At 48.2% G+C, this 27,408-nt stretch overlaps 7 protein-coding genes across 7 annotated transcripts; 5 read left to right on the top strand and 2 right to left on the bottom strand.

The window, feature by feature from the left end:
• Positions 1-108: 108 nt before the first annotated feature.
• On the top strand, positions 109-1,613 carry V8C40DRAFT_254135 (uncharacterized protein). The gene has a single exon (XM_083217756.1). The coding sequence runs from the start codon at positions 516-518 to the stop codon at positions 1,371-1,373; it is 858 nt and encodes a 285-aa protein (XP_083069585.1). The 5' UTR covers positions 109-515; the 3' UTR covers positions 1,374-1,613.
• A 342-nt stretch (positions 1,614-1,955) lies between these two features.
• Positions 1,956-3,165, top strand: V8C40DRAFT_81246 (uncharacterized protein). The gene is made up of 3 exons (XM_083223463.1): positions 1,956-2,187; positions 2,238-2,795; positions 2,855-3,165. Exons 1-3 carry the CDS (start codon positions 2,045-2,047, stop codon positions 3,024-3,026), a joined length of 873 nt encoding a protein of 290 aa, XP_083069584.1. The 5' UTR covers positions 1,956-2,044; the 3' UTR covers positions 3,027-3,165.
• A 1,398-nt stretch (positions 3,166-4,563) lies between these two features.
• On the bottom strand, positions 4,564-6,094 carry V8C40DRAFT_81231 (uncharacterized protein). Its single transcript, XM_083223462.1, has 2 exons — positions 5,381-6,094; positions 4,564-5,317 (listed from the first exon to the last, which is right to left on the bottom strand). The coding sequence occupies exons 1-2, from the start codon at positions 5,830-5,832 to the stop codon at positions 4,585-4,587; spliced, it is 1,185 nt and encodes a 394-aa protein (XP_083069583.1). The 5' UTR covers positions 5,833-6,094; the 3' UTR covers positions 4,564-4,584.
• Positions 6,095-7,767: 1,673 nt separating this feature from the next.
• On the top strand, positions 7,768-9,755 carry V8C40DRAFT_81218 (protein RAD57). Its single transcript, XM_083223461.1, has one exon. The coding sequence runs from the start codon at positions 8,265-8,267 to the stop codon at positions 9,660-9,662; it is 1,398 nt and encodes a 465-aa protein (XP_083069582.1). The 5' UTR covers positions 7,768-8,264; the 3' UTR covers positions 9,663-9,755.
• Positions 9,741-13,627, bottom strand: V8C40DRAFT_254128 (DNA-directed RNA polymerase III core subunit RET1). Its single transcript, XM_083217755.1, has 4 exons — positions 13,393-13,627; positions 13,314-13,326; positions 13,138-13,239; positions 9,741-13,080 (listed from the first exon to the last, which is right to left on the bottom strand). The coding sequence occupies exons 1-4, from the start codon at positions 13,517-13,519 to the stop codon at positions 9,849-9,851; spliced, it is 3,474 nt and encodes a 1,157-aa protein (XP_083069581.1). The 5' UTR covers positions 13,520-13,627; the 3' UTR covers positions 9,741-9,848.
• A 675-nt stretch (positions 13,628-14,302) lies between these two features.
• Positions 14,303-19,334, top strand: V8C40DRAFT_254127 (WD40-repeat-containing domain protein). The gene is made up of 3 exons (XM_083217754.1): positions 14,303-15,054; positions 15,120-17,072; positions 17,122-19,334. Exons 1-3 carry the CDS (start codon positions 14,500-14,502, stop codon positions 19,258-19,260), a joined length of 4,647 nt encoding a protein of 1,548 aa, XP_083069580.1. The 5' UTR covers positions 14,303-14,499; the 3' UTR covers positions 19,261-19,334.
• Positions 19,335-22,358: 3,024 nt separating this feature from the next.
• V8C40DRAFT_281999 (ferritin-like domain-containing protein) lies at positions 22,359-23,958 on the top strand (the record flags this gene model as incomplete). Its single annotated transcript, XM_083221714.1, has 1 exon — positions 22,359-23,958. The coding sequence occupies one exon, from the start codon at positions 22,359-22,361 to the stop codon at positions 23,769-23,771; it is 1,413 nt and encodes a 470-aa protein (XP_083069579.1). The 3' UTR covers positions 23,772-23,958.
• Between the last annotated feature and the right edge of the window lie 3,450 nt (positions 23,959-27,408).

Here is a 27,408-nt window from a genome sequence, read left to right as displayed (position 1 = left end):
ACGCGCGCTAAAAGCCAATCAGCCAATCGCGTAATGTTCGCCACAGCCACAGCCGCTAAGCCCTGAGTTTGTGGCCAACACCATAATGTATATCACCAACACCATAATGTTCATCACCAACAGCCTCATGTTCATCACCAACACAAGGCTGAGGGATTCGCTACAGCCGTGTAAGTCTAAGCCCCATTTACGAGCAGGCACTGTTCTGCTAACCTAAAATAAGCACCTTGGCGACTGGCTGCCTCCCTTTGACGCTTTCTCAGCCCTCTGTTCAACCTGTTGGCCAACATCATGGCCAACATCATGGTCAATATCATGGCTAACATCATGGCCAATTCGGGTTCAACCTTGTCAACTGAAACGACAAGGCAGATGGCTACTAAATTTATGATACTTGGGATGGATATAAAATGCCTTGAGTTGTGCCTCTCGCATTTGCTTTTGAAGACGAATAAAACATCCTCAATCAAAGAAAATACCACCACACCTTCTCTCAAATCTATTACGCCGTCAACATGCCCAAGGCCTCACGCCCAGAGACTTTCGTACTCTCTAAAACTGACAGAAAAGACTTTCTCCTATACCTAGAGTATGCAAACCCAAACTACATTTCACTTACCGCCTGGGGGGTTCAGTGGGAAGCCGCTCACGGCGAAACCCGATCTGCTTCGAAGCACACTTATCATGTTGGCTGCCGTTTGGTTCAACAACACTACCAAACATGTATCCTAGTTGGGGCAGGCGGGGCAAAGCTTCCAATAGATGGCACTATCATTGATTGGGGTACCTCGGCGCCTGATTTGGGGGAGGCCCTGGAACATTACCAGAAGATGTTCAAAGTCCAGCCTTTAAACCCATTAAAAAGGCCAGAGCCTCGTCGAGACAATGACGATGAGGGTAGAGACGGCGGCGGTTCATCTGGCCGCACATGGACCAAGCAAGTCTACAGAGATGACTATGGTGGATACTACTACATTGGCCAAGATGAGGAGTACCATCAGTGTGATGCCAAAGGCAAGGATATTCAGTCGACAGAGAAAAGCACAGGCTACAGAACCTCAAACCCCTATCGTATCGTCTTGGTCTTTTCCAACGCCCAGAAACAGACATATTACCAACGCCAAGGCCAGCCTGAGCTTTGTTCCCTGCGGAAGCATTCTTCGGGAACATACTATTTCGTCGACTACAAAGGCAGAGAATGTAATGCTCAGTACGTGGGCTCACAACCGCGATGGATGAACAGGAAGGCTATTTCTCAGAGTACTGGGGGACAGGGGGGTTATACCCAGACTTCAAAGCCGACTTTCCTGACTGACCCTAAGACGGGTAGGCCATACTACATTGACAAGTATGGCAAGGCTTGCTGGGCTTGAACGCGCTTGTGTATTGAGAATAACTTTTGAGAAGATTATATCTCGGGTTTATCTGTTGTATTTTTGCGACTGCTGTATCGATGTTGACTGACTGGGTGTTAATATATGTTTATGTATTTAGGAGGCATGTAGGGATATACGATATATGCTTTTCAATATTTACTGTACTGCTCTGCCAATTATAAGTAGTGACAACGGGTTCCAGCTGCAATAAATGCATCTTATATGCATACTAATCGGTAGAGCTTATTTATACATGTACATGTATGTAAGCCAGCGAGGTTTCAGGAATTAAGGCACTTCCAACTCTTTAACATTACATAGCTACCTAGTATCTACATGCCTGTGTTTCTGTCTCTGTTATAGTCGCCATATTTGGTAGTACTCCCCAGCAAACCCAGTAAAGGCGACTTTTCCCCTCACATCTATGTTTTGATGGAGAAAATAATAATCATAAAGCGTCCATTTCATCAAGCGATGACGTTTTTAAGCACAGAGCACATTCATTACCCACGTGATAATGAATGCAGGTGTTATAGTACATGTAGGCTGTTGGTACGTTTCCTTTGAGTCACGCCGCAACTTCAACCTGGCCAACTCACCGTCCCCCGCGCAACGTAAACAGTCACTGGATTAAATCTCTGTTTTTTGCAAATCAACAAGGCTTCGCCATGGTTCAAATGACTCATCGACCCAGCTTTAATAGGCTTCGATTAACTACCGTTTTTTGTCTCCTGGCCATTCTGCCTTTCACGTCGGCCAGTGGAGTTGACCCACGACCTGCCATCGGCTTTGATCTTGGGCAGTCCTACGGGTACGTTGACTCTTGCTCAGACTTGAAGTCATTCCATCTAACGTGATTAGTACTGCGGTCGCACATCTGCCTAATGGAACTATTGTCAATCTTGCCAAGATCGAGGGGAGCCCACGATATAGAGCTTTTATGCAAGGCGAGTTGGAGAAAGGGGATTACCTGAAACAATATGAAGAGCGTACCATATCCAGTCTATTATGGGAAGAAATCTTGATATTATTGAATCGATATACCGGGCTTGGCCCAACATATGGCGGCATAATCCTCGCCGAGATGCTTAGGTCGCTGCGAATTGCATCAGAAGCCACTCTTGGAGGACCTCTGCCAGCCACTGTCGTCTTTACTGCGCCATATATGCGTGCCTGGTACCAGCAAGAAAGATTATTGGATGGTTTACTGCAAAGGGCGCGCATACTGGCGGGCCTCAAGCCTGTAACGATTGAGAATATGGACCCTGTCTATCTTGGCGAGACTAATACTGTTCTCACTGCCAACGGGCGCCGGATATGCCCAAAGCTTCGTTGTTTCGGCCCTAGTATATTTGATGAGCCTCCATGGGCCTACGAAACTGAGCCTTTAACTACGCACCAAATAGTATATTTTGTTAGGCAAGTATCGTTTTCTTCTATACCTCGACGAATGATGTGCTGCTAACGATATTGCTTAGCTTCACAAATCACTCTCTATACACCTCCTTTCAACAAGCAACGTGCTACTCCTTTTCAGCTTCGAGTAATCGACTAGGAACCATCAATCCTGAACTTGGTTTTTACCAACAAGAGCACGCAAGCGATGAAGAGAGCTTTTGGCGTAAACTTGAAGATTACCTTGTATCCTAAGCTGAAGAGTACGTCACCAGCGGTGATTTTAGCGGTGATTATTCCCTCGGAAAGCACTCCATAGTGCTTGTAGCTGGTGAGGCCGCGGATAACCCAAAGTTCATGGACGCCGTCAGACAAGCCATCACGCGTATACAAAACGACCCGATTCACAGGTATAAGGAGGCCATGACAGGCCCAAAGGTGGAGTTGCTAGTCTCCCAGGATCTAACATACGCGGCGGCTGCTGGTGTTGCGCTATGGAGGCGAAGCATGATTGATTCGTCATACTGCGAAAATGTGGCAAGCATGGACAAAAAGGACCGTGATGAGCTATAAAGTTAGCAGCTTGAATTACATCAGCTTCGGGAGCTCATATTGTATGCATTTCTGGTCTGATTTGTTGATCGCGACTAACTTTTTACTCTCCAACGTTCTATTGGGCGCAGGATGATAGTAACTTATGTAGCATATCAACAATAGCTGTCATGAGTAATGCTTCTAATTTATTGTTTATTCGACTCTTGCGAGGTGATGTGAGACTTAGCATGAGCGTTTCTCCAAGGTATTTCGAGGAGTAGTTTCATTACACCTCAAGACTACCCAATCTCTGAGACAACAACGAACGATACCATCATATCACTTGAGGACTCTTTCCTACACTTCTCATTTCTCGTATTATAAAAGTCAAAAAGCGAATGACATCTTCTTATATACAACAATAATAGTAAGGCTTATTTCCTCAAACACATAGCTTTGTATCTCCAGGCTCATACATACCGTCCATGAGAAAGAAGTATACAACCGTAAACTCAAATGACATGAGACCAAAGACTCTCAACTATCAGAACACCATTGCTTCTCCAAACCAAGTAGCTCAGAGGCTCTGCCTTGGACATCACTCCACTGTAAGCCATTCTCCCCATCTCATTCCCAAACCAGTATTAAGCAATGCTCCGGCCTCACTAACAAGGGCCAACACAGGCATAACTCTGCCTCGTCATCGCAAAACTCCAAAAGTACATCCACATCTAAGCCTCAAATCTACTCCGTTAAAACTCCACCCAACAGCAATGCTTATAAAGTGGATTATTTCACCATGTTTCAGTGATTGAGTGACAGATCAAGGCATTGTCGAAACTGATATCCCAAGCTATCACATAACTTAATAGTATCCACAAATTCATCGTCATTCTCATCTGTATCTTTTTGCCAATGTATATAACAAAGATCGTCGCCGCGTAGTATGTAAGTATGCACTGGCAGAATATCCACAATAATAGCGGGATTCAACAACTGATAATAAATGACAATCATTCCTCGCCAAGTATGTAATTAATGATATCACAAAAAAATGAACAGCATTAAGACCGCTCACGTCCTTCTGCGGCAAAAAACACAAACGTATTTAAAGAGGGACCCAGGGGTTTTAGTCAACTCCGGCCACTTAATGCAAAGACAAAGTTCCAAAATTCCACAAAACGCCAACTTGTATATACTTGCTCCTCATCTCATCCCGCATTTTCTTCTTGTATAGTATTAGCTTCGTCAACCATGTCCGCTTGCTTATCGCTGGTGTCTAAGCAAGCTCATGCATCTCGCCGCGGTGGTCGCCGGAGTTCTGCGCCGGAGCCTCGTGGATAACATTCTCCTGGGGCTGGAAAGCTCCGGGTCCAGGAGCCGGGTAGCCGCCAGATGGGACCGGGCTGGTACTTGACGTGACAGTGCTGTATCGAGGATCGACGGGAGAGATGGTTTGGCCTTCGGGAGTTGGGTAGTATCCCTGCTGGTACTGCGGGTATTGTCCTGTAGCCGCGGCGAACTTGGGATCGTATAGGCCCTGGGGTGTCTGCTGCATGCCAGGAGGAGGAGTCTGGTAGACGGCGGGAGGAACTTGCGGCGTTTGCTCCTGCGGGACGGCCGAATGGGTCTTCTTGCGGCGGAGGAAGAAGAAGGCAGCGAGGCCAATCAGACCAAGACCGCCAACGCCTCCAACGACACCTCCAACGATGGCACCAGTGTTGGAGCCGCCGCCGCCGCCGCCGCTAGAGGGAGCAGGAGTTGTCGTCGCTGGGGCAGTCTCTGATGTGCTAGAAGGAGATGAATCGGTGGAAGAAGAAGTAAAGCCATTGGCGGCAGTGCTTTCAGGAGAATTGCTCGTCAATGTGAGAGGCGAGAACCTCCTGGAAGACTCTCCACGGTATGTGGTCAGAGCAGCCTGCACCTCCGTGATCTGAGCATTGTTGCAAAAGACGTCCATGATATCTCCAGGGAAGGAAATTGTGTTGCAGTAGGGCAGCGCAGAGTTGGTGCTGTTGACGAGCATGTTAGCAAAACTCAAAGATGCAGTTCACAAACAGGCAAGAGAAACATACCACTTGAGAGTAAAAGTATCGACCTTGCAGCCATCGTTACACTTGCTTTGGCTAAAGTAGCCCTCGTAGTCAATGCAAACGTTTCTGGCATTGCAATCCTGCGAGTTACAGCAGGCGACATGTCCCGGACCAGCAGCCGATGATGTGAAGAAAACACATGTTGCCGAAACACCACAAGTATATCCCGCGCCAGCAAGGCCAGAGATGTAACCGCAAGTGGCATCAGGGGCAATATAGACAACCTCGGGGCTGGATGTTGATGATGAGCCAGCTCGGCGCTGAAGAGCCTGATGGAAGGGGAAATTGATAGCATCAGTTGGCTTGGGAGTGAAGCCATCAAAGGCATAATCCGAAGCAACAGTTGCTCTAGGAAGCTTGTTCAAGTTGCGAGCATCGGCAGCGGCCAACAGAGCCGCGAGAGCGGCATAAACACTTGTTGCCTTGTTCATCATGGCTAGGCTAGGCTTCAACGCGATGCTGTTTTTCGACAGGAGGATTGACAATGCCGTGTCTCAAAACTTGGCTTCACCGAGTACTGAGGACAAGAGGGAGCAGAGTAGAGGAAAGGGGAGACGGTCTGGTTTGGGGGCACACCCAAATGGTTTTATTGCACCAGTGATAGCACAAAGGGGCCAAGGCACAGAAAGCACAAAATATGCCCGAGCTACTGAGGTATAGTCCCCGTCCGGTTTGATGAATTGTAGCTGCCCAGCCGCTTTGCTGGTACTTGCATTGGTACAACTGCATCCTCCGCTCCATTCAGCCTCAAGTTAGCTCGCCTACTAGTCGAAGGACTGGTTGTAGGAGGACATGGGTGTTGTGTGTAAAGGTGCCATCACCGCAAGACGTCGTCTCGTCGGATTGGTGGCTTGCAGGAGCTGAATGAGAGCAGCACGCTAACAGCAAATAGATCCTAGATCCATGAGACCACCCGGCCATTGTGCGCCAGGCAAAACGACAGGGGGGCCGGAAGGGCGTCAGCTCCATGCAGGATAGTGACAAAACATGATTGCCGCCCAGCCAGAATCAGAGCATCTCGTTTGTGCTGTTGATCGCAACGCTCGTCTACGAGTTGTGTTGGTCCCCTGGGCGTCACAACTTAAAGCAGAGCTTGACATCCCGTAGTCCAAGCCACAAGATCTGAAGCCATTGCTGGATAGTTTGCCACAAGCGCAGCCGCAGCCGCAAAGTGGTGGGCGAGGAACCAATATCGCAATGATAGCCATGCAGCCATAGCATCAACAGGCCCCCCGCTTGAACAACGCAGGACCATGACGCTGCGCACAGAGTCGCCTCATCCGCGAGGCCCGGCACCGGAATCCCTCGTGAGCCGCTTGTCCATCATTGACAAATTAAGCACAGACTTTGATGCCTAACCGCGTCTCCCACGCATCAGGGCATTCGTCTTCCATACCCCTCAAGCGCGGAAAGCTCCAAACCGCGGAACCAGAGCTCCTATCGACGCCGAGTCTAAATCGGGAACAAGCTTTTATAGTTGTCGAATAAGACGGAGGAACAATTGTGGAAATGAGAGGGGCCGGCACAACTGGTAATGGCAACACATGCGCGATCAGCAGCACAGCCTGTCCAACAAACAACTTAGCTGCCCACGCACTAGCCACGGCCGGGTTAAGCTGCCCTGCCCATTATAGCGTGGGATTGATGCCCTGTCAGAATCTGCCGCAGCGCCATCGCACCCATCGCACCATTGCGTGGTGGTCGAAGCGTCTCGGGTTCTGTGTCGATTTCCAGAGCTAGCTCTGTGAGACATTCTGAGGAGGTTTGCCATCGATGTCAGAAATACAGCAATTTCGGTGGAATTGATGCTTCATTTTTCCGGCTGATTCCAGTGTCTTCACCTCAATCATCCTGTACCCAAAATTGCCAAATCTCGCCGCTCTCTCATAGTCGTATGCCGTCCAGCCGAGCTATCGCAAGGGCGCAGTAGTCTTGTTTTTTTTCCCAGCGATCTTCTTGTTTTTCTTTTTTTACCGCCATCTATAGCTCACAAATCAGTCACGAGCTAGCGAGACCCTTGCTTCAACTGTTAAGCCGCCTCACTTTTTAGTCTGCTAGACCCTTACAGGCTCACCGGTAGCTCGACGATCCGAGACTTGAGAGAAATGGATGTGAGGCTGAATCGACGAATTGTTGCAAAGCGGAACCCGGACAGGGATCGGGCTTGCACTAGGCGCGAAAATAGGCGAAAATAGGTTGGGGTAAAAAAGCTGAGTTACTCCGTTCGACCAGCGCGGATGCAGGACGCAAGAGAAGTTGTGCGAGATCCGAGTCAGAACTTCGCACTTGTGCATACAGTTATGCGTGTGACTAAGCAGAATCCGGCCAGAGTGTAGGGTAGGCGTGAAGAAGCATCACGGCGGTTTGCTTCACGCAAAAAACACCACGTTACCATATCAAGCAGCAACACTTCAGCCAGGAGTCCATTGGCGTTGACAACTCACCTCGATATAAACACAAGAGCCAATAATCAAGATCTATCTGTGTTGGCCAGCCTTACGCCCTTCTCGCTTGGGGTACAGCGGGAGCCCCCAACCCACAAAGCTGTAGCGGCCTCGTTAATCTATATACCCACGCACGAGAGCGGCATTAGCGCATCAAAACAAGGCTCTGGCCAGACACAAAACAAAAGGAAACTGTCTCAGGACGCCACATGCAAGACATGACATGGAATAGCGTAGCATAGCACAACGTTGTTGCAGTACTGGTGCCAAAATCCTCTGAGCTACGAGCCTCCGGCCCTATCATCTTACACCCTCTCTCCTCCACCCTGCATTTTGTTCACCAAAGGGCGTGGTTCAGCTGGCCTTGAATCGTTGTTTGTGTTTTTGTGCTTAAAGTATATGCCGTGGACGCCTTTATTCAAATGACGGACCTCCTCCACATTCTTCCCTCTTTTCCCCTTTCTGCTTTTGCTGCTCTTATTCCGACTATCGAACGACACGCCCTCACAACTACCGACCTTCTCACTACACACCCGGCAGATTTAGCAAAGCGGACTCAACTACCAATAATCGACTTGAGGCGTTTTCTTGCTGCTATACAGGCCTCTTTATCGGACGACCTTGCTTCTAGCAGGCCGCTTGCACCACCGCCGTCTTCCTCAACTGAGGAGAAGCAATCACAACAACCTATATCAACCACCTCTGATGAGTTTATCAGTACCCTAGACGATGGATTAGATGAAGCACTCGGAGGCGGTGTGCCCGTCGGCCACATCACAGAATTCACTGGCGAGAGCGGGGTGGGCAAAACACAATTTCTCCTCTCACTATGTCTAGCCGTACAACTCCCCGCTCCTCGTGGACTGGGCAAGCAAGCTCTCTACATCTCAACGGAATCTGGACTCGCAACTAGGCGTCTGGCCCAGGTGCTCGAAGGGAATACGATTCTACAAGAAGCCAGCGAAGCAGGAACCCCAGCGTCTCTAGATGGCATCCACAGCGCCGTCACTCCTGACCTTGAGTCTCAGGACCATATCCTAGAATATCAGGTGCCTGTGCTTCTATCAAGACACGATATTGGTCTCATGATCATCGACTCTGTGGCTGCCAACTATCGTGCCGAATTCGAACGCCAGGGCTCTCATGGCTCTAACATGGCCACGCGCAGCGCTGAGCTCATCCGATTAGGTGCTCTCCTTCGCGACCTTGCTCGAAAACATAACATTGCCATTGTGGTAGCAAATCAAGTCGCCGACCGCTTCGCATCCTCCACCACGCCCTCCGTCCCACGCCCGCTTGCCATGAGAAGCGGCATGTCGCCATCTCACCTAGAGAGCCCCCTCGCCTCGCGAAGCATGCCCCCTCCATCAACTATACCGAACCTCTCCAGCACGCCCTCATCCTCCATGCCCTTCTCCTTCTCATTCCCAGACGACGAACAGCCTGCTTCTCCCGCCCTTGCGCTAGACCACCAGCAACGCTGGTTCACCGGCTGGGGCGACGACCCCCGCAGCTCCAGCTCTCTGAAAACCCCGAGTTTGGGGCTCGTCTGGTCTACGCAGATATCTTGTCGCGTAGCCCTCTACAAGCGACCTGTGTATGGCCGCCCAACAAGGATAGCCGCTCCTATTTCTGCGGACGACGATGTGGATGTGGGATCGCCGACGCTCAAGACCTGGAAGAGGTGGATGAAGGTGGTGTTTGCGCCGCATGTGGCTGCTTCGGGGCAGGGCATTGAGAATGCGACGGAATATGAGGTGACAATGACGGGGCTGAAATCTGTTAAGAAGGATAAAGCAAAACCAGCTGTGGTGATATAGCACTGTCCTGGAAATGATTTGAAAAAGAGGAAAAGGAGGAAAAATGCCAATCTGAATCACAAGCAGGCCGTTTAGAAATAGAGGAATTCTTCATTTGGTTTTATTGCGTACATGTACAGTCTGCTTATATCATTTATACACCATACTCTATATGAAAGAGTACAGAAGTTCTTCTTATTTATCTAACTAGCTAGGATGAGGGAACTCGTCCTCCAGCTGCAGCCGTACTCCAACATTCATGCTGATTAATTCTTGTACCAGCAGCTTGGCAGCATACGGCATCTGCATCTTCGTCACCTCTCTTGTGCTCTTACATGTGCCACAGTATCCCCGATATCCAAAAAGACCACACTGTTGGCAAATGTCAATCATGACTCCATCGGAACTCAACATGAGTCGTTCCAAGAGAAGCTGAGAAGCGCCATAGGCAATCAGACAATCACGTTCCATCTCTCCCAGACGTAGACCACCATCGCGTGATCGACCTTCTGTAGGTTGTCGGGTCAAGATAGCTCTAGGACCACGGGCACGAGAGTGCATCTTGTCCTGTACCATGTGCTTCAGACGCTGGTAATAGATTGGGCCGTTGAAAATGTACGCCTCGAGCGGCTCTCCAGTGATACCAGATGTGAAGTAGTCCTTGCCTTCCCATGAGAAGCCGTGATCAACCAAGACCTCGCTTACTTGCTCAACGGGATGAGACCGGAAGGCGTCTCCAAAACCATACTCTTTGCGGCCGTGAACAATGGATGCTTTGCCAGTCAGGCATTCAAGCAGCTTGCCGACTGTCATTCGAGAGGGGAAACCGTGCGGGTTCATGATAATATCAGGACACAGACCGCTATCGGCAAATGGCATGTCTTCTTGGTCGACGATGATTCCCACGACACCCTTTTGTCCGTGACGAGAAGAGAACTTGTCACCAAGTTCGGGTCTACGCGTTTGTCTCGTTTGAACTTTGATGACCGTCGTGTCCTTTTCTGTCTGCGAGATCATGACCTTGTCGATGTAAGCTGGATCAGCGATACGGTATGAAACTGCGGTGTCGCGGTACTCGCTGGGTCCACGATCGAGGCCAATACCCGTGGTTGTCATATCAAGAGGTGTCTCCTTCTTGACCATTGCCTCTCCTGAGTGAATTCTCTGACCAACAATGGCCAGGCCATCATCATCCAACGCTTCGTGCTTCTTAATTCGTCGCATGACGCCATTATCTATCTCATTGAGTGGGTCGCCTATTCGCTCTCTCCTTCCGTTCGGGTATTTCTGAAGTTCAGTCGTGTATTTACGGAAAACCTGACAGCGCCCAAATCCTCGGTCAATGGATGCTTTGTTCAAGACTAGAGCGTCTTCGATATCGTATCCAGAGTATGACATGACAACGACTGTGGCGTTTTGGCCAGCAGGGAGTTTGTCGTAATGGATAAGCTGAATAGTCTTTGTGATGACCATGGGCCTTTGAGGGTAGACTAGAGTATATAGGAGGGTATCGATTCGGTTGAACTGGTTGTGTGCAATGGCGCCAATGGCTTGTTTACCCATGGCACATTGGTAGGTGTTTCGGGGCGATTGGTTGTGGTGCGGGAAGGGGATCAGGCCTGCAACGGCGCCGAGAATCGTGAACGGCTCAATCTCCAGATGGGTTGTGCTCATTGTTACTTGGTCTTCATAGATGGTAATAAGAGCGTCGTTTTCCTCATTGACATCCAGGTACTCTACGATACCCTTTGTCAGGAAGTCGTCAAAGGTGACTTTACCCATCTGAAGAAGACGAAGATGTTCTGGCTTGAGCTTCTGCTTGCCGTTCTTGACAATGATGTACGGCCGACAAATACGGCCTTCATCGGTGGCTATGTGGATTGCATTGAAGTGTGAGTTGGTGTGGATGCCGACAAAAGGCGAGATCCAGCCGCGGCGACGCATCGTGCGGAATCTATGCGTAAATCTTTTGGGATATCTGGTAAGTGCAAATGGTGTACCGTTAACGTGAATGATGTAGGAACCTTCGCGGTGCATCTCAGCACCTGAAAAGTTCCTAATCGGCTCAACGCCAACATCAAGGGTGAAAATCCACCGCATCACAGGTGCTTCATCCACGTTTGTTGTGATGTGTGTCATCAAAGCAAGGTTCTTGACCAGACCACACGCCTCACCTTCAGGCGTATCGGAGGGGCAAAGCATACCCCATTGCGAAGGCTGAAGAGCTCGAGGCCCACTCACTTTTCGAGTCTTCTCAAACTGACTACTAATTCTTGTCATCATACCAAGAGCACTGATGTAACTGAGTCGACTGAGAACGTGAGTGACGCCGGCTCTGTTCATGTTGAATCGCTTGACGCTCCAGTTTCCTGACTGAATAGCCCGGTTGATTCCCAAGCCAATGCTATTGGCATGATTGCTAATCATGTGAACAGCGTCCAAGGGCACAGCTCTGTTATTCTTTTTAAGAAACTTGTCGATTGACATCTTCACTTCTCCCATGAATCTCTTGAAAAGATCTTCAAAGAGGAGTGAGAGCAGCTGACCAGCCAGCTCAAGACGCTTGTTTCCAACGAAATCTCGGTCGTCCACCAACTTGGGATCCTGGGAGGCCATGAGGACTCGCCGTGTCATCATGGCCACATATATGGCCTTGGGGTAGAAATCGAGACCGTCAATGGGGACATGCGCAATGATAAGATTGGCTAGAGCATCTAGTCCCTCTTCGACATTGTTGCGGCGGGCTTGAGCGCCAAACTGCCCTTTCCTCGAGCCCATTTTGACGCGCGATCCTATATATTCCAGGGCCTGGTGTTGCGTAAAGATACCGGCCTTGGCAGCTTCGTCAAAATTGACAAGGAATTCATCCTGATATCGGCCATCCGAACCCGCCACAAGCTGCATAATCTCGTAGTCCGAAAGACCTCCCAGAGCTTTCAGGATGATGACGATAGGGATGCCTTCAACCAGAATATTGTGGGTGAGGGTGATTTTGTCCTTTTTTAATGTAACATATGTCTTCGACTTTCGCTCGTGGGTGGAACTGGTTACTGAAGCGGATATGACGCCGTTCTTCTCGTCGGCTTCGACAATAACACGATTCTTGCTGAGCTGCTCCTGGATCAGAATGACCTTTTCAGTGCCATTGACGATAAAGTAGCCACCAGGGTCCAGGGGACATTCGTTCATCTGCTCCATCTGAGAATTGTTCGCTCCGCTAAGTCGGCACTTGCAGCTCTTCAGCATGACGGGCATCCGTCCAAGCGGCACATTTTTGCGGACAATCTTCTGCTTGTCACGGATGTATGCAATATCGACAAATATGGGAGCGGCATATGTCATGTCACGGAGTCGGCATTCCATTGGCGTGACTTCAGTTCGGGATTTAGAGTCAGTGTAGTCCAGTCGGCGAGGTTGGTCGACTCGGATATCGGTGAAGCTGGATGATTGAATTAGCCCAATGACGATGACAGATGGGAGCTGTTTTCAAACATACTCTAGCCAAAAGTTGCTGTCGACATCGCTGCGGATGGTGCGATTGGCGCGAACGATTTCCTTGATCTCGGTCTCGACAAAGAAGTTGTATGAGTCAATGTGCCTGGCTCGAGAGTTAGTAGACTGCAGCAAACGCCATCGTGACGGGCTAAATGGGGTTGGAAGAGCTGTGCGTACTGCTTCACAAGGCCTTGGAAATGTTAGCATCAGACCAGAGTCATAACGATTGGCTGGTAGAGCGAGGGAGAGTCCTTACCTTTAACCTTGAGGAATGCCGGCAGCAGCTGGAACTTGTCTTCCTTGGTCGAGATGGGATCCGTCAGCTTCTTGCCGTTGTAGAAAGGCTCCAGCAGGGCCTCGAAGCCATCGTCTATCAACGGCATCTTGAGTGTCACCTCCGGAGAGTCATGGACTGGCGGATGGATGATGTCGATGGATCGATTCAAGGTTGCAAAAATATTATTTTGGCGCTGCTCGATAATGCGATATGGATAAGCAGCTTGCGCCGAAGAAGAAAAAAAGTACTGCCCCGCGGTGAGCAAGCCAGTGGGGCGCTTTATTATGTCATGGGCCAGGGATTAGCTAACGTGGAAGGTCAATGGGCGTCCAGTTGTTTTTCTTTAGCACCAAATAGGTACTTGTAGCGGCATTGACGCCTGTACTTTGGATGTGCAGTGTTATTGATGGAAAATGGAAGTTACATTCAACAGCAACTGCGTGTAATCCTGCAACAGGATGCAAGAGACACTTAGAGCCTTTATGTACTACCACATGTTTTTCCCTACTAAAATACTACTTGGTATTAGCCAGTAGATGCCCAGTTTCTTGACCATCTGTTGCTATCACTACCTATATGTACTTTCTGCTACTATTCCTACTCTCCTCTAGTATCCGCCACTATCCTCCAGTATCCGCTACTAAAGATATATTCCTCTAGCATCAACTACCATCGCTACATTTTTCTAATGTCTACTACTATAGCGATACTCATCTAGAATCTGCTATTATAGCGATATATCTCCAGTTTCTACCTGTATCGGCATTACGAACATGAGACACAGAGTGCTAAATAGCAGACTTAAAGTTGTTGAATACATGTAGCAAGGCAGACCTATCAGAGTCCACGGTCGCCATCAGCCAATCATTTACTAACATGGTTGAGTGCGACTGATCCATCAACCCAAGAAACATGCAGGGGTCTTCTATTCAGCCCAATCCCAAATGGCTGTCAGTTTGCGGCTATTGGCCGCCTCATAGCTGTCCGCATCTCCGCCTCTCACCGAAGGCAATAGGATCGAAGCACCATTCTTCATACCCATTACGTTGACCTCGCATTCGAGTAGGCTGCTAATCATCCGATCCTATGCCTTCCAAGCCGGGGTTTCGCAGCCGGTTTAAGAGCATTTTCTCCCGCAGCGACAATGCATCCACAAGTCCAAGTTCACGGATACAGGCCGCGGGGATAAAGCAACTTGATAGCCTCCATGAGCAAACAAGCTCATCTAATCTACCTACTAGATCGAATTTGAATACTGGACTTGTTCTACATACTGCATCCTCGGTACCTACTAGCACGTATCATGCACCCGCAAGCCTGGCTGAATACCTCTGGGATCGAGCATATGATGATTTGAAGAAACAAGACGCTGCATTAATACAAGCTTACGAAAAAATTCTATCTAATAAGCTTGATGAAGCAACTGGATCAGAGCAAAATATAATTGCTCAGCATGATGCCCACACGAGGCGGAAACAGATGCGGCAGCTCATCTACGATGGCTTAAACAAGACAGAGAAAGAAGCAAAGGTAAAAGAAGTCATTGGCATCGTTCTTTCGACAAAGGATATCATCACCAATGCTGTCCAGGCTGTCCCACAAGCAGCCCTTGCCTGGACCGGTGTATGCGTAGCGCTTGAGGTAATTCTGTCCCGGGAGAGAAAGAGAAAGACAAGTACAATACTGACTCTAAGTGCATTGACCAGATGATGCAAAACCCCATAGCGGCAACAAAGGCCAACCGTGAGGGTATCGAATATGTTGTCAAGAGAATGAACATGTATTGGGAACTATCTAGCGTTGTCTTAAAGGATAATGCCAATGATGGCCTTTCTGGCGTCCGGAACGAGCTGGAAGCCCAAATCATTAACCTTTACAAAGTGCTCCTCACATATGAGATAAAAAGCGTCTGCTCATACTATCGCAACCGTGGTTCTGTACTGCTACGCGATATAATTAGCCTCGATGATTGGAACGGCGATATACAAGCTATCAAAGCCGCGGAGCGTGTCTTTCATGACGATTTCGAAACATTTACGAGGCTGGAAACGGCCTCCGATATTAAAAAGCTGGTCACTCATGTGAAGGAACAGTCTACTGCCCAGATAACAAAGGAAGACCAGCAATGTATGCGGGATTTGCGTCTAAGCGATCCTTCCGATGACAAAAAACGTATCGAGCAGACCAAGGGCGGTCTATTACAGGAATCATATACCTGGGTTCTGGGTAATCTGGAATACCAGCAATGGCTGGATTCAGAAGACAGCCGATTGCTTTGGATTAAAGGAGATCCCGGCAAAGGCAAGACCATGTTACTTTGTGGTATCATCAACGAACTCAGCAGTCAATCAAGCCAATCGGGTCATGGTGTATGCTACTTTTTCTGTCAGGCTACCGACCAACAACTCAACAACGCTTCTGCTGCCTTACGTGGCCTAATTTTTATGCTTGCGAAACAGCAGCCATCACTTATCTCTCATATACGAAAGAAATACGACGAAGCTGGCAAGAAGCTCTTCGAGGGACTGAATACTTGGATTGCCTTGTCGGACATATTTACAGCTATTCTCCAAGACCCAGCGTTGAGGAGAACATACCTGATCATTGATGCTATCGATGAATGCATATCCGACTTTGAGAAATTATTGGACCTAATCGTGCACGCCACTGGCATCAATGCTGGTGTGAAGTGGATTGTGTCCAGCCGAAACTGGCCCAAGATAGAGGAGCGACTACGACTCGCCGAACAAAAAGTTAAGCTGAGTTTGGAGCTCAATACAGAGTCTATATCTAGTGCCGTCGACTTTTTTATCGAGAAAAAGGTTCATCAATTATCAGATCTAAAGGGCTACGATGAAAAGACCTACAGCGAAATCCGGGACTACCTCTTCAACAACGCAAATGACACATTTCTCTGGGTGGCTTTAGTCTGTCAGAATCTCGTAAAGTATCCGCGATGGAAAGTTCTTAAGATGTTGAACACTTTTCCATCAGGCCTCGATTCTCTATACGAACGCATGATAGAACAGATGACAACCATAAACGATAGTAGCGATAGTATCGATAGTAGCGATATCAGTCTCCGCAAGCAAATTCTGGCCGTCATGATGAGCGTATATCGTCCTATCACGCTGCAAGAACTCGGTTGCCTCATCGAAATCCCAGAGGACCTGAAGCTTTCGACTGACATCGAATTTCTAAGGGAGATTGTGGCGCTATGCGGATCTTTTTTGACCATCCGCGAAGACACTGTTTACTTTATTCACCAGTCTGCTAAAGACCATCTCTCTAAAAACGACCGCGCCATATTTCCTTTAGAAGACGTGCACCACAACATTTTTTCTCTTTCGCTACGGGCTATGAACAAGATTTTAAGGAAGAACATCTACGAACTGCAGGACCCCGCATACCTCACAGAAAATAGCATTGGCATGCCACATACAGGTCCAGATCCTCTGTCTCCCATTCGATATTCCTGTGTACACTGGGTCGACCATCTTAGGGATAAAAACGCCCTCAGAAGGGATGATCTCAGTGACGACGGTGCCGTATCGTCGTTCCTCAGGAAGCATTTACTTCACTGGTTTGAGGCTTTAAGTCTCATACAACACGTGTCAGCCGGCGTCGTCTCGATAGCAATGCTTGAGACCATACTCACAGTTAGTATGTAAACTAGCACCTAGTTCGAAAAGTAGCTGATATCTCCAGATACAATTCCCTACTGGAGAGCTTCTTAGCCTCCTTCGAGACGCACATCGATTTATTCTCCATAATCGAAGGACTATCGAAATTGCCCCCCTTCAGACATACTCATCTGCACTAATATTCAGCCCTATGAAGAGCCTAATACGACAAGCTTTCCATCAAGAGATTCCATCGTGGATACAGGAGGAGCCTAATGTCGAAGATAACTGGAGCCCTTGTTTACAGACGCTAGAAGGTCATACCGCCTGGGTGACTTCAGTAGGCTTCTCAGCAGATCACAAACATATTGCCTCAGGGTCAAAGGACAATACCGTCAAGATATGGGACGCCGTTACAGGGGTATGCCTCCAAACCTTCGAAGGACACACTGATTGGGTAACTTCAGTGATTTTCTTGCCAAAAAGTACGCAAGTTGCGTCGGGGTCAGTTGATGAAACTATCAAGATCTGGAATACAGCAACAGGCAATTGCGATGAGTCGCTTGAAGGCCATACTGGTGCAGTTCAGTCTGTAGCCGTCTTGTCAGATCATCAAATCGTCTCCGTATCACACGACCAAACAATCAAGACCTGGGATATTTTGACAAGGGCTTGCATCATGACACTCAAGGGACATGATGAATATATCACATCAGTAGCTACTTTTGCAAACGGCAATATCGCTACAGGATCAGGCGATGCGACCATTAAGATATGGGAATCAACTACCGGTACATGTGTTCAGACACTAAAGGGCCATATTGCGTGGATATGCTCGGTGGCTTTCCTGAACAGCCAGCAAGTTATCTCGGGGTCAGATGATGAGACCATCAAGGTCTGGGATATAGCTACAGGGGAGTGTGTTCAGACACTTAGACATACCGATTCTGTCTGGTCACTAGCCATTGTGGCGCCTGGTCACGTTGCTTCAGGATCAGACGATATGATCAAGATCTGGGATGTAGCTACAGGTGCGTGCATTCAGACACTAAAAGGGCACACCGATTATATCAAGTCGATAGCTACTATATCCCCTGATCAGGTTGTGTCAGGTTCACATGACGGGACAATCAAGATATGGGACCTAACGGTAAGCACAAGTGAGAGAACCTTTGACAGCCACAGCCGTCTTGTTCAATCAACGGCTTTATCTTTGGATGGGCGGCAAATGGCTTCAGGCTTAACGGATGACAGAATCAAGGTCTGGGATGTGGAAACAGGCGCTTGTGTCCAGACACTTGAGGGTCATAGCGACTTTGTGACGTCCATTATTTTTCTTAAGCACGGCCGGATTGCCTCGGCCTCATGGGATGGGATGGTCAAAGTCTGGCAGGTTGATACAGGCGCATGTGTTCAGACACTCAAGGCTGATGGAGCGGTCTACTCAATAACCTCCTCGGCAAACAGCAAGTATATCGCTTTGGGTTTAAAGAAAAAGGTAGAGATTTGGAACTTGGCTAAGGGCAAGTGTAGCTGGATTCTTGATGACACAGGTTTTGTCAGTTCACTTGCTTTCTCTATGGATGCTCAACAGCTGGTCTTGGGATCAAGCACCTTTGAGAATACAGGCAATATTACAATCTGGAATATAGCGACAGGAAAATCCACTCGTACACTCGCGGGCCATAGCGAAATATTATCAGTGGCCTTATCTTCGGACGGGCGGTATGTTGCCTCGGCATCTACAGACAGCACAGTCAAAGTCTGGGATGTCGCTGAAGAAACGTGCCTCCAGTCACTCGATGTTGGCATGGTACACCGCCTTTCATTTGACCCGGCGGCGAACCACATCATCTATAGCGACATTGGCATTATAAATCTGGATCAGGACCAGGATCAGAATCAAGATCAGAATCAAGATCAGTATCTGGATCTGGATCTGGATCTGGATCTGGATCTGGGTTCGAGGGCTGTTGCCACGAAACTGAAAAATGAACCACTTCTGCGACATGTTACCACTCGTGGCTACGGCATAGGCCCAGATAGTGGTCATGAGTGGATTACGAAGGACGGGAGGCCTCTTCTGTGGTTGCCCGTGGAATATCGATCCTACACTTCGGTCATCGTGGAATCCTCAATCATTTTCTGTAAGTCGGGCCGTGTTCTCAAAATGAAGCTTTTAGACCCAGGAGCCGTATGTAGCCCCCATAGCTTTTACTGCTAGATCTATCTGCATCTACTGGATCTATCTGCATTTACTAGATCTATCTACATTTACTAGATCTATCTACATCTACTAGATCTATCTACATATATTAGATTTATCTTCGTCTACTAGATGTGCTGATTCAATAAAATAATGGTTTAATTAAACCTCCACATCGGGTCTCTCTTCCTTTCTAATCTCATCCAAACGGCTATGTAGCTTAAACCCCCGAATGTGTGATCGAGCAGCGATCGTGGCCGAACATGTCATGCTTTCGCCTGTTCATAGAGCTCGTCGAACTCGGCAGTGGCATTGGAGATGAAAAGAGCACCTGGGCAGTGCAACTTAAGAGTGGCCGCCAGGTGCCAGACCAAACAACCCCCCCGCCCCCATGTTTCTACTACTGCAGCAATTCACTTCACTCTGCCTCTCTCTCCCTCTCTTCTTTTCTTTTCGCTTTTCTTCTTTTCTTCTTCTCCCAACAACAACACCATCATCCCCGCCACGGTACGCGCATTTCGCCGACCGATTTCTCATCAGCCCGAATGCTCTAGGCCAGAGTTCCAATGTTCTCTTCTGATTTACCATCAGCGACCAACTTGACCCCGTTTTCTTTTACTACTGGCTGGAAAATTGCCAACCTTTACTCCCTGGAAGACAGAAGAAACAAGTAGGTTCCATCCACTCCATAGTTACGAACACACTAACTTGCCATCAACTTAATATAGCATTCTCTCAAGCAAGTAGGTAATTACCATCCTCACCCGCCCCTCTTCGTTTGCTCTAGTTATCCGAAGCTTCAGCTAATCACCTTCACTTTGCTTAGCGATGCCAGTAAGTTCAATACTATACCACCTCCATTATTATCTTCATAAATTCATCGCTGACTTACGCAAAGAAATCGAAGAGCAACGTAAGTTGTTATACCCCAACAAAGTGTCTCTTGCTTTTTTCCGATTCCATACCCGTCTTTATTTCTCTACCATACACGAGTGCGCCCTATTGATTGATCATCATGTTGAAATGCTGACAACTGTATTTCTAGAAACGCAAGAACGTATGCTCAACTCCTCTCCTTCAACGGGCTTCCTACATATACTACATTATACTAAGCCGATCACAGGATTCCAAGCAGGCGGACCCCCGCCCTGCTCCGGTACGCTATCAACAATCACGAAATCAGTGTCTCTGTTCTCAATGCTCACTACTTCGACAGCCCCCTCCCGTCGCCGCCCGGCTCCCTCCCGCAGGGGAGTTGGTCAGTCTAGAATGGGCTACTATATCGAGTTGTATATACTGACATTTTGGTTGCCAGCCCGAGCCCAAGACGAAGGAAGTATCAGAGAGAGACATCACGCGCAGATTGCTGTATGTTTGGAATAACAATGATGAGAGTATACTTGTTAGGCAGCTAACTAGTAAGTGTCTCTTACTTATTACTTTAGATACATTTACTTATTAACATACCAATCAGAGAGATCACGATGCTGCGGCCGTAAGACAGCCCCATTGTTTGGAATTATTCACAAGCTGACAGATCATATTGTAGCAACTTTTGCGCGATGCCATTGAATGTAAGAGTAAAAGTATGATGGGCCTTTGTGCTATTACTAACTGCTAGTAGAAGTTGCCAGAACAAACGCTAACTAGAAACACACTCAACTATCAGAGACACCATGCGCAGATCGCTGTATGTTTATAATATGGAGGAGGCGTTCAGCACCCAGAGTTTACCATCCAGCATTCTAGTGACTGCGTGGAGTTCACGGTCGGAGGAAGATACCTAAAGAAGCTTTATATCTGCTACTATCAACTACTATTGACTACTGTTAACTACTTTCTGCTACTACTAACTACTTTCTGCTACTATTAACTACTTCCTGCTACTATTAACTGCTTTCTGCCATTATCCCTACTTGCGTCTAATATCTACTACTATACCTGTATTTCTCTAGTATCTGCTATTCCAGCGATGCTCTTCTTGCGTCATGTGATATTACCAGTTCTTGATTTGAACCACAGTATGCTAGACAGCAAGCCTGAAGTGCGAAACTATTTATGTCGCCACTACCTGAAAACATGCAGGTGATGCCAAAATACTAGTGGGTAAATAATAAATACCCGAAGGAATGTTTCGGTTTGATTCCGAAGCTATGAGTAGTTCAATGAAGGATTGTGTAACGGACGAGCTGGGAAGCCAGATTCACCAACTGGCCATCAAAAGTTGAGCCACGGGTGCTAACATTGTACTCCGCTATCTCTATTTACCTTGTGTCAAATCTAAAATCAGATTCGCGCCTATAAATTTATGATCCCGCCGGTCGGCGCATAGTTGAAGTTGAAAATGGCCCTCCTCTCAAACGTCAATTGATCTCCGCAAGTGTAGAACCGGACCTCTGTCAAATCTCACCAGAGCACTCAGAATGACGAATGTAATTTGATTAAAAGCCTTCTTATGAGCATACAGAAATTTCTCAAGTTCATTGCAAATCACTGAGCCGGATATGACGGTTATTATAGGCAGGGATCATACAACTTCAGATATCACATTGCTGACATCGGGACCACCATAACCATAAGACACTAGACTATGGATATCATGACGAAGACTCAGCTTTGAATGCATATACAGATGACGACAGCACTTCTAGAACTACTCTCTGGCTTCAGCATATGATTTCATGTATTATTATACGCGGATATGACATGCCACCAGATCATCGCCCGCCCCAGCCGTCCAAACATTAACTTTACACCTGCGCCACATCTCGACACGTAAGGAATTCGCATACCACAGATCTCCATGACGGCGACATTACAACATGGCGTTGTCACCTCATATCGATATTTTGATAATGTGGTAGAGACACGTCATCTTGGCTGGGCTTGTTGAGAGAAGTTGTGGAGAGAATTTGGGGAGGTATGGCAGACACGCGCATTGATCGAGTGACAGTGTGACAGGCTTCGGGTGTATCGGCACATTTCCATGTGAATGAGAATTAATAACTATAGAGAGATATAAGGACTCGGCAATTTCTTATGTTCTCAGGCATGCAATTGGAAGTGCTAATGTTGAGCCTTACAACACTTTGCTTCGCGTCAGAAACGAAGCCATCATGATTCCCAAGGCGATACTCAAATGCGCCGGGCTTTTTGCCCTCTCGAACCTGCTGCCCGTCCAGGCCATCCCGAGAGAATACACTCCAACAACTACCTTTTCTGCCGCTGAAACTGTGACTCCAGCTGTGGTGACTCAGAGCAATGTTACCTCTCATGGCCCCTTTACCGGACCGCCAGCAACTACCACCGGGGCTCTCTCAACTTCGGTTTTAGCCTCTGCGATACTCCCTCGACCTCCTGCTCCGGGATCGTTCAATTACACAGCCGATGGCAAGCTTCATGGTCCCGAGCCTGCGCCGTTTACTCCCAACGGCGGCATCGGGACTAATGGTTCTGCCCCGGTATACCGAGTCCAAAGTGACTACGACTACCAGTCACTCGCCTTGGCTCTCTACCAAGAATGGATAGAACTAGACTTGTTTCACTGGGGTTTGAAGAATTTCACGACCAAACAGTTTGAGGCGAACGGGATCAATGCCAAGGACAGGTTCCTCATTGAGTACATGGCCGATCAGGAGATTGGACATGCCACAGTTCTCACCAACATGCTAGGTCCGCAGGCCCCTAAGCAGTGTACTTACAACTACCCTGTTTCCAATGTCCGTGAATTCATCGATTTTAACCAAAAACTTACGCGGTGGGGAGAGGCGGGCGTTTACGGCTTTCTGCCACACTTGAACTCGGGTCCGGCAGCCCAGTTACTGCTCCAGAGCATCACGATTGAAGCTCGCCAGCAACTCATCTTCCGTCAGTTCGGCGGGCAGTTCCCCATGCCGGAATGGCATACACCTGGAATACCCCAGAGTTGGGCATGGTCTCTGTTGGCGCCATACATCTCAAGTTGCCCATTGAACCAGACAAGATTGGTGTGGCAGAACTTCCCAGCGCTGTATATCCTCAATCAGCCCAATCCAGCTCGCATCAATGCCTCTGCCGCGTTCAACGAGACCACCGGCGGCTGGGCCAACACGCTGTCTACCAAAAACATCTCCAGTTCTCAGCTTTGCTTTAATGCGACCAACAAGACGCTGGACTGCTCGCCAGCCATCACCCAGAATCGCAGCATCCCTCTTTCATATCCAGGCCGCCAGGTTTTCTTGCGCTGGGACAACCCGGGACAGTTGGTTGGACCAAACAACAGCTATGTGACTTCGACGACCGTGAGACGGCCTAGATTTGCGGCTTGGGTATCGCAGCTGAACGTCACGTACTCGCCACTGCTCAACATCAGTCGGCGAGGCAATACGGCGTTTACGTTCCAGCCCAATGTGTCGACATGGGATCATGACCCGGCCATCAATGGTACAATGTTCCTCGCACTCACGGATACAAACCTCCCTGTCACGCCATACAACTTGAGTCTTATCAATCCTCATGTCGCTGCTCTTGCGGTGTATCAGGCCGGTTAGGTACTCTGCAAGTTGATGTAAACCACCCTAGTTCTATAGATTCACTATACCTGACATGAGCTGGGTTCATGTCCTTGATCTATTAGATTTACGTAAGTCCTATTAGAACACGAGTGGAATACGCAAATTAGGGGCAGGTCTGGAGTGTTCTCGGTCACCGTTATGGCTACACCACGATTACTGATGCAGAATTCCGACGACTCAGTCTATAAGCAAGATTTATGTATCATACTATCGTTATTTCATGATTGAATCTAGTTACAACGATGTTTATACTATTCCTGACACTCAATGAAACTATTTAAACATGGATGTATGTACTGATATATAGTATTAACACGTACAAAATGTAGTCTGCCTGCAGAGTAGGCCGAGAGGTGGGTATTCGAAGACCCCTCAGCTATCATGCAATATATGAGGAAACAAACCGACACTATTGACTTCAATAGCTTAACCACACCATTAAATTCGGAATGCCCTGAGAGACACTTCATCTCTCGAGAACAGCTGCTGCGCGAGAACACTCTCACATGTGAAAACGGCATAAGCATATACAATGGAAAAGCGGGCGAAGCGCAGCAATTCAGACAGCTGGTCGAGCACCACGAAACGCTGTTCCACGACAAGGGATTCGCACATTGTCCGGAGGACGAATTCATGAAATTGCGACTGACACCAGATTGGCACCAGCACATCCCAAAAAAAGTGCCGAGTTTCCCCCGCAGGACCCGACGAACGACAGGTCATCGAGACACAGATCGCAAAGCTGTGTGAAACAGGAGATGGACATTGGCGTGGCAGTTTCCACCAAGCGTTTACAAGATCGAAAATCTCTCCCTAGCGGTTCTCTAGTTGCAATTACGCTATGGAAGACACTTGTAAGTCAAAAAGTGTGAAGCTGGTATCGTATCAGTTGATGGCTAAGTGTCACCGGCGAAAAGAGAGGAGCATACGAACAGAAAAAAAGCTATAAGGGGTTGGTCATACAAGCAGAGAGGCAATAAACTCATTGGGTTTAGATCGAGACAATAGCACGGTATATCTCTTTTGACTCAGTGACTCGTTCAGATGAACTCGATACTCTATATCTATAGAAGCATGGCACATAAGCCCTGGATACCCCTCCGTCGTCGGTCGAATATTAATAGTAAAAACACTGGATCTTATAAACTCAATCATGCCCTTTTTATTACACACATCATGCTCTCCATAGACCTTTGGCTAAATTTTACTCAATTTTATTCGTATTTCGGCCCCCAGAAGATAGGGAAAAGGCATTCGCCCCAATTGCTTCCAGTATACATACCCAAGCTTTGTTTACGGTAACTCCATATTCACCATCAACCACCCAAACACGAACAAAGTACAATGACCATCACTTATTACTAACTCCGAGAAGTTCAATTTAGGTCCACCGGAAGAGATTCTGCTCAAAACCGCCGTACGTCCGAAGCAAACGCAGACTAAACATACCATCTAGCCATTGCTTATTCCCTTTGACGTCCAAAACAACATAACCGGAAGCTTCCCGATGCAACAGCGGCACGTTCTAAAAGGGGGGATAAAAGGCGGATAAAGAGATTCGTCAAATCAGGATATATGCTTGCTTAGGCAAAAATCGACGGCCCTCTTAGACGCGGGTATTTGGTAATGAGGGATCTGGATACGGGTTTCCGTGCCTAAATACATCGAAAAGGGAATTCGAGAAGGCAATGCACGCTGCTCTCGGAGTTAGTAACAGACGCTGAACGTTGTGTCTTGTTTACTCCAATCATGCCATTGACAGTAGCAACTAGCCAAAGTGGCTAAGACAGGATGATAAAGCATGCGGAGAGTAATTAGTCGAGGCATTGGGTATAAGTGACACCACACGTACATGTACCTTGCCATTGACGCCGCAAAGATAAAGACGAGTGGTGTGTCAAATGGTTCAAGTGGTGTATCACCAAGTTTTGTATCTCCTCGTCAGCTCAGGCACGTCCATGTTACCCATGTTGACATCCAACAAATGAGTACACTCGCATACTTGAGATCACGGTCTCTCTCTCCCGTTCTCATATCCCAACACTCGCCTCACAATCGTCTCTCCTCAGGACAAGCCAGTATTCGTATACAGAAACCGACATCCGGTTCATCATCATAATCATATAGAGTGCCTCTGCTGTTGCGCGTTGGGCTCTCTGGCATCAATTTTTAATTAACGTTTATGCACATGTGCAAGCAGGTATGCCAAACGTGGTCCACACCCCCAACTTGTTGTCACCATCGCACCAATGACAAACTAGTGCTTTTCTTGCTCCAGATATAAAGTATCCGAATCACTATTTGGACCGATAACGAGAGGGCTTGATTAGCAGCAGAGAGATGGCGGATGGCTGGATAGCTTGTAACTTGTGTGATGAACGTCTGCAAGCTTTAGCACGGTCAACACTTCATGCTTCTTTACCTCCGTACCTATGTAAAGTCAACCATCAACAGCAAGTAAAACTGCGGTAGTACATACGACCGGGCAGCAGATCCTTGGTGCTTAATTAAACCGCATCTAAGGCGATGCATCATGTTGGTAGATCCATCTCTAGGTTTAATCCAGCCTAGCCCGCTCAGCTCTCACATCTGATGACGAAATTGCGTCGGGCAGACAGACCGAGAACAGCCTCTTGCGGGTCGACGGAGGCAGGAGGCGGCTATCTCGGCCAACGAAAGGCCTCAGAAATGCGTGACAAGTCGAGGTTGAGGAGCTTTCCTTGCGACCCCGCACGTCCAACTGAAGGCCTCTCGTAATTCTATACATGTATCAAATGCCAGCGGCCTTTTTTGGAGGCTTGGCCTGATGTGAGCGCACAGACTCAGCGTCGACCGTCGCTGCGGTCTCTGTTCTTGTGCTCGTGCTCGTGCTTGTGCTCATGCATGTGCTTACGGTGTCTGTGGTAGTTCACTAGGTAAGCGTAGATTGCCAGAAGTGCTAGGTGGTACTAGCAACTGGAAGAGCTGTCTGTTACGCATGAACAGAGAACGCATGCACCACATACATACGTGCAGATTTGCTGCCACGATGGCCCCAGAGAGAGTTCAGCCTCTGTGGCCAGAGCAAGCCTTGATACGGACACAGAGCAGAGCAGAGCTTCAGCCAGCCATCCAGCTGCGCACACGTGCCTGGCTCGTCTCCGGATAGGGCATTTTCCAAGACGTGCAACTGTCCAGCCCCTGTGTCTGGTTGGCGAGCGACCTTCCAATGCCATCAAGTCAGCAGCCAGATCCGACCAGGATGCCAGACCAGGATATCAGGGCCCCTCGTTCCCTTGCCTCTCCCATCAACTTTAGCGCGCAACAAAGTGATCGTTGGCTAGCCGAGTGGGGGCCTAGATTCGGACCTGGCGTTGAGCCACGCTCAGATGGTTCGCATATCGAGAGTGTCGGAAGAGGCGCTTGGGTTTCAGCAGTCGGGGCTACCCGCATCAACCGCTTTGTGGAACATTCAAGGTTGGCTTCGAATCTTTGCGATGGTGTGCTTCTCGTTATTAGAAGTCTCCGTACCCTTAAATAGATAGAGGCAGATGATGCTTTTGTCCTTGGACCGTCTCGTCGTTGCTCAAGGGGCGTAAGAGCGAGTAATACGGAATGAGGCGTCTCCGATTTT

The sequence above is a fragment of the Trichoderma camerunense genome (assembly GCF_050948025.1).
Source record: "Trichoderma camerunense strain CBS 138272 chromosome Unknown V8C40scaffold_18, whole genome shotgun sequence".
NCBI lineage: Eukaryota > Fungi > Ascomycota > Sordariomycetes > Hypocreales > Hypocreaceae > Trichoderma > Trichoderma camerunense.
The sequence above is the reverse complement of the archived record's forward strand: the minus strand, read 5'-3'. Positions and strand labels throughout refer to the sequence as shown.

Bases quoted from the DNA above. Each gene is read 5' to 3' on its own strand.
- V8C40DRAFT_254135 (XM_083217756.1), top strand. From the start codon at position 516: ATGCCCAAGGCCTCACGCCCAGAGACTTTCGTACTCTCTAAAACTGAC.
- V8C40DRAFT_81231 (XM_083223462.1), bottom strand. From the start codon at position 5,832: ATGATGAACAAGGCAACAAGTGTTTATGCCGCTCTCGCGGCTCTGTTG. The intron at 5,318-5,380 runs GTATGTTTCTCT...GCTCGTCAACAG, and splicing joins GATACTTTTACTCTCAAGTG to CACCAACTCTGCGCTGCCCT.
- V8C40DRAFT_81218 (XM_083223461.1), top strand. From the start codon at position 8,265: ATGACGGACCTCCTCCACATTCTTCCCTCTTTTCCCCTTTCTGCTTTT.
- V8C40DRAFT_254128 (XM_083217755.1), bottom strand. From the start codon at position 13,519: ATGCCGTTGATAGACGATGGCTTCGAGGCCCTGCTGGAGCCTTTCTAC. The intron at 13,081-13,137 runs GTATGTTTGAAA...TCAATCATCCAG, and splicing joins GACAGCAACTTTTGGCTAGA to CTTCACCGATATCCGAGTCG.
- V8C40DRAFT_254127 (XM_083217754.1), top strand. From the start codon at position 14,500: ATGCCTTCCAAGCCGGGGTTTCGCAGCCGGTTTAAGAGCATTTTCTCC. The intron at 15,055-15,119 runs GTAATTCTGTCC...TGCATTGACCAG, and splicing joins GTGTATGCGTAGCGCTTGAG to ATGATGCAAAACCCCATAGC. The intron at 17,073-17,121 runs GTTAGTATGTAA...TGATATCTCCAG, and splicing joins TGCTTGAGACCATACTCACA to ATACAATTCCCTACTGGAGA.
- V8C40DRAFT_81246 (XM_083223463.1), top strand. From the start codon at position 2,045: ATGGTTCAAATGACTCATCGACCCAGCTTTAATAGGCTTCGATTAACT. The intron at 2,188-2,237 runs GTACGTTGACTC...TAACGTGATTAG, and splicing joins GATCTTGGGCAGTCCTACGG to TACTGCGGTCGCACATCTGC. The intron at 2,796-2,854 runs GCAAGTATCGTT...GATATTGCTTAG, and splicing joins CAAATAGTATATTTTGTTAG to CTTCACAAATCACTCTCTAT.